Below are 2,062 nucleotides of genomic sequence, written 5' to 3'. Positions count from 1 at the left end.
CGCTGGACTAATCGGAAGTTAAATTTGGATGCTTTATCCCTAGTGGGGGACATGGAGTGCTACGCAGGTGCACGTGTGCTAAATCTCGGGCTATAAATATGCATGCGATGCAGCCTTCTCTTGCACAAGCCGCAGCCAGATAGCAAGTGCAGGCAGCAATTAAACGAGTCGCAGGCACACAGCATACCTTGAGGTCTTGTAGCTAGCTCTCGTTCTGTAGCCATGGCATCTGCCTCTAGCATTTCTTTGATTGTGCTCGTGGCCTTGGCAGCCACGGCGGCGTCGGCGCAGCTTTCGCCGACGTTCTACGACACGTCCTGCCCCAGGGCCCTGGCCACCATCAAGAGCGGCGTGACTGCCGCCGTGGGCAGCAACCCCCGCATGGGCGCGTCGCTGCTCAGGCTGCACTTCCACGACTGCTTTGTTAACGTGAGCAAGCTTGAGTGTTGCTCTCGTTAATTAACGAACTTGCTTGAGTAAAAGCAGTCAGCCGGTGTCAACCAGTTTTGAACCGTGAAATTTTTCTGGCTGCAGGGCTGTGACGCGTCCATTCTACTGTCGGGCAACGAGCAGAACGCGATCCAGAACGCGGGCTCGCTGTTCGGCTTCGGCGTCATAGACAACATCAAGACCCAGGTCGAGGCTATCTGCAAGCAGACAGTCTCCTGCGCCGACATCCTCACCGTCGCCGCCCGTGACTCTGTCGTCGCCGTAAGTGACATCGTCATCTACCAGTTACATGATCAATTCGACCACAAGCTAGTAGTGCTGAAGTTATCGTTTTTACTTATTTGGATTTTGGAATCATGTGCGTGCAGCTCGGAGGGCCGTCATGGACGGTTCCTCTCGGCAGACGGGACTCCACGAGCGCAACCGGGGACACCAGGGACCTCCCGGGCCCTGACTCCAGCCTTTCAGATCTCCAGGCCGGGTTCCGGAAGAAGAACCTGGACACGGTGGACATGGTGGCGCTCTCCGGCGCGCACACCATCGGGCAGTCGCAGTGCCTCAACTTCCGGACGCGGATCTACGGCGGCGACACCAACATCAACGCCGCCTACGCGACCTCGCTAAAGGCCAACTGCCCGCAGTCCGGCGGCGACGGCAACCTGGCGGCGCTGGACGCGACCACCGCCAACGCGTTCGACAACGCCTACTACACCAACCTGCTGTCCCAGAAGGGGCTCCTGCACTCGGACCAGGTGCTGTTCAACAACGCCACCACCGACAACACCGTCAGGAACTTCGCGTCCAGCGCGGCGGCGTTCAGTAGCGCCTTCACGACGGCGATGATCAAGATGGGCAACATCTTGCCGCTCACCGGGACGCAGGGGCAGATCAGGCTCAGCTGCTCCAAGGTGAACTCGTGATCAGCGTACGAGGAGCCAACAGACAGTCAGTCGCCAGCACTATACGTCACGTGAATGAATAACGCCACAGAACCTCGCGGCGGCCAATTCCACAGTACTATTAGCAGTTCAGCACTAGCTAGAATCGTGTATATATATATATACGTAGTGCAGCTCAAAATTACGCATGCACCTCTACACATGTAACTATCCAATTCTCTCATGCAAATTCAATATATACTACTACAACTACCATTGTTCTACTAAACGTTGGTACATCTTATCTTGAAGCAGAGTTTTTTTTTTCTTTCGAAAACGAGGTCCAAACCTCTAGCCTTTACATCAAAATGATCCGTAACTCAAGATGACATGTATAGTTTCACGCGTTGACAATTAGATGCGGGTACCATCATCAGTCCGGATGGAACTACTAACAGAAATCTACACTCTATCAACTCGTGTGCCACACAAAATATAAAATCTAGAAGTAGGTCTGAAGTATGAACCCCCTGTTCCTCCTCGTAGCAGGGAGTTCAAAAGCCGCCAGCAGAACAGTTGGTTGGACAAGAAAGAGGCCAACACATTGTTTTCTTATAACATGGGACAACAGATAGCTTGGCTCTTGTAGTTAGGTTTCTTGTGGTGGAACCATTCCATCCAGATTCAAGTCCTATATTTGGCATGGGTATTTGCATTTACCTGGATTTATTATA

The 2,062-nt window shown here is 53.0% G+C and overlaps 1 protein-coding gene across 1 annotated transcript; it reads left to right on the top strand.

Moving 5' to 3' along the window:
* The first annotated feature begins 142 nt into the window (after window positions 1–142).
* On the top strand, window positions 143–1,370 carry LOC124673797 (peroxidase-like). Its single transcript, XM_047209835.1, has 3 exons — window positions 143–429; window positions 535–711; window positions 819–1,370. Exons 1-3 carry the CDS (start codon window positions 223–225, stop codon window positions 1,368–1,370), a joined length of 936 nt encoding a protein of 311 aa, XP_047065791.1. The 5' UTR covers window positions 143–222.
* The last annotated feature ends 692 nt before the right edge of the window (window positions 1,371–2,062 follow it).

The sequence above is a fragment of the Lolium rigidum genome, chromosome 7, assembly GCF_022539505.1.
Source record: "Lolium rigidum isolate FL_2022 chromosome 7, APGP_CSIRO_Lrig_0.1, whole genome shotgun sequence".
NCBI lineage: Eukaryota > Viridiplantae > Streptophyta > Magnoliopsida > Poales > Poaceae > Lolium > Lolium rigidum.
The sequence above is the reverse complement of the archived record's forward strand: the minus strand, read 5'-3'. Positions and strand labels throughout refer to the sequence as shown.

What these genes read in the sequence shown, in the direction of transcription:
- LOC124673797 (XM_047209835.1), top strand. Translation starts at nt 223, where the DNA reads ATGGCATCTGCCTCTAGCATTTCTTTGATTGTGCTCGTGGCCTTGGCA. An exon ending in TCCACGACTGCTTTGTTAAC is followed by an intron (nt 430 to 534) that starts GTGAGCAAGCTT and finishes TTCTGGCTGCAG; the next exon opens with GGCTGTGACGCGTCCATTCT. An exon ending in CCCGTGACTCTGTCGTCGCC is followed by an intron (nt 712 to 818) that starts GTAAGTGACATC and finishes ATGTGCGTGCAG; the next exon opens with CTCGGAGGGCCGTCATGGAC.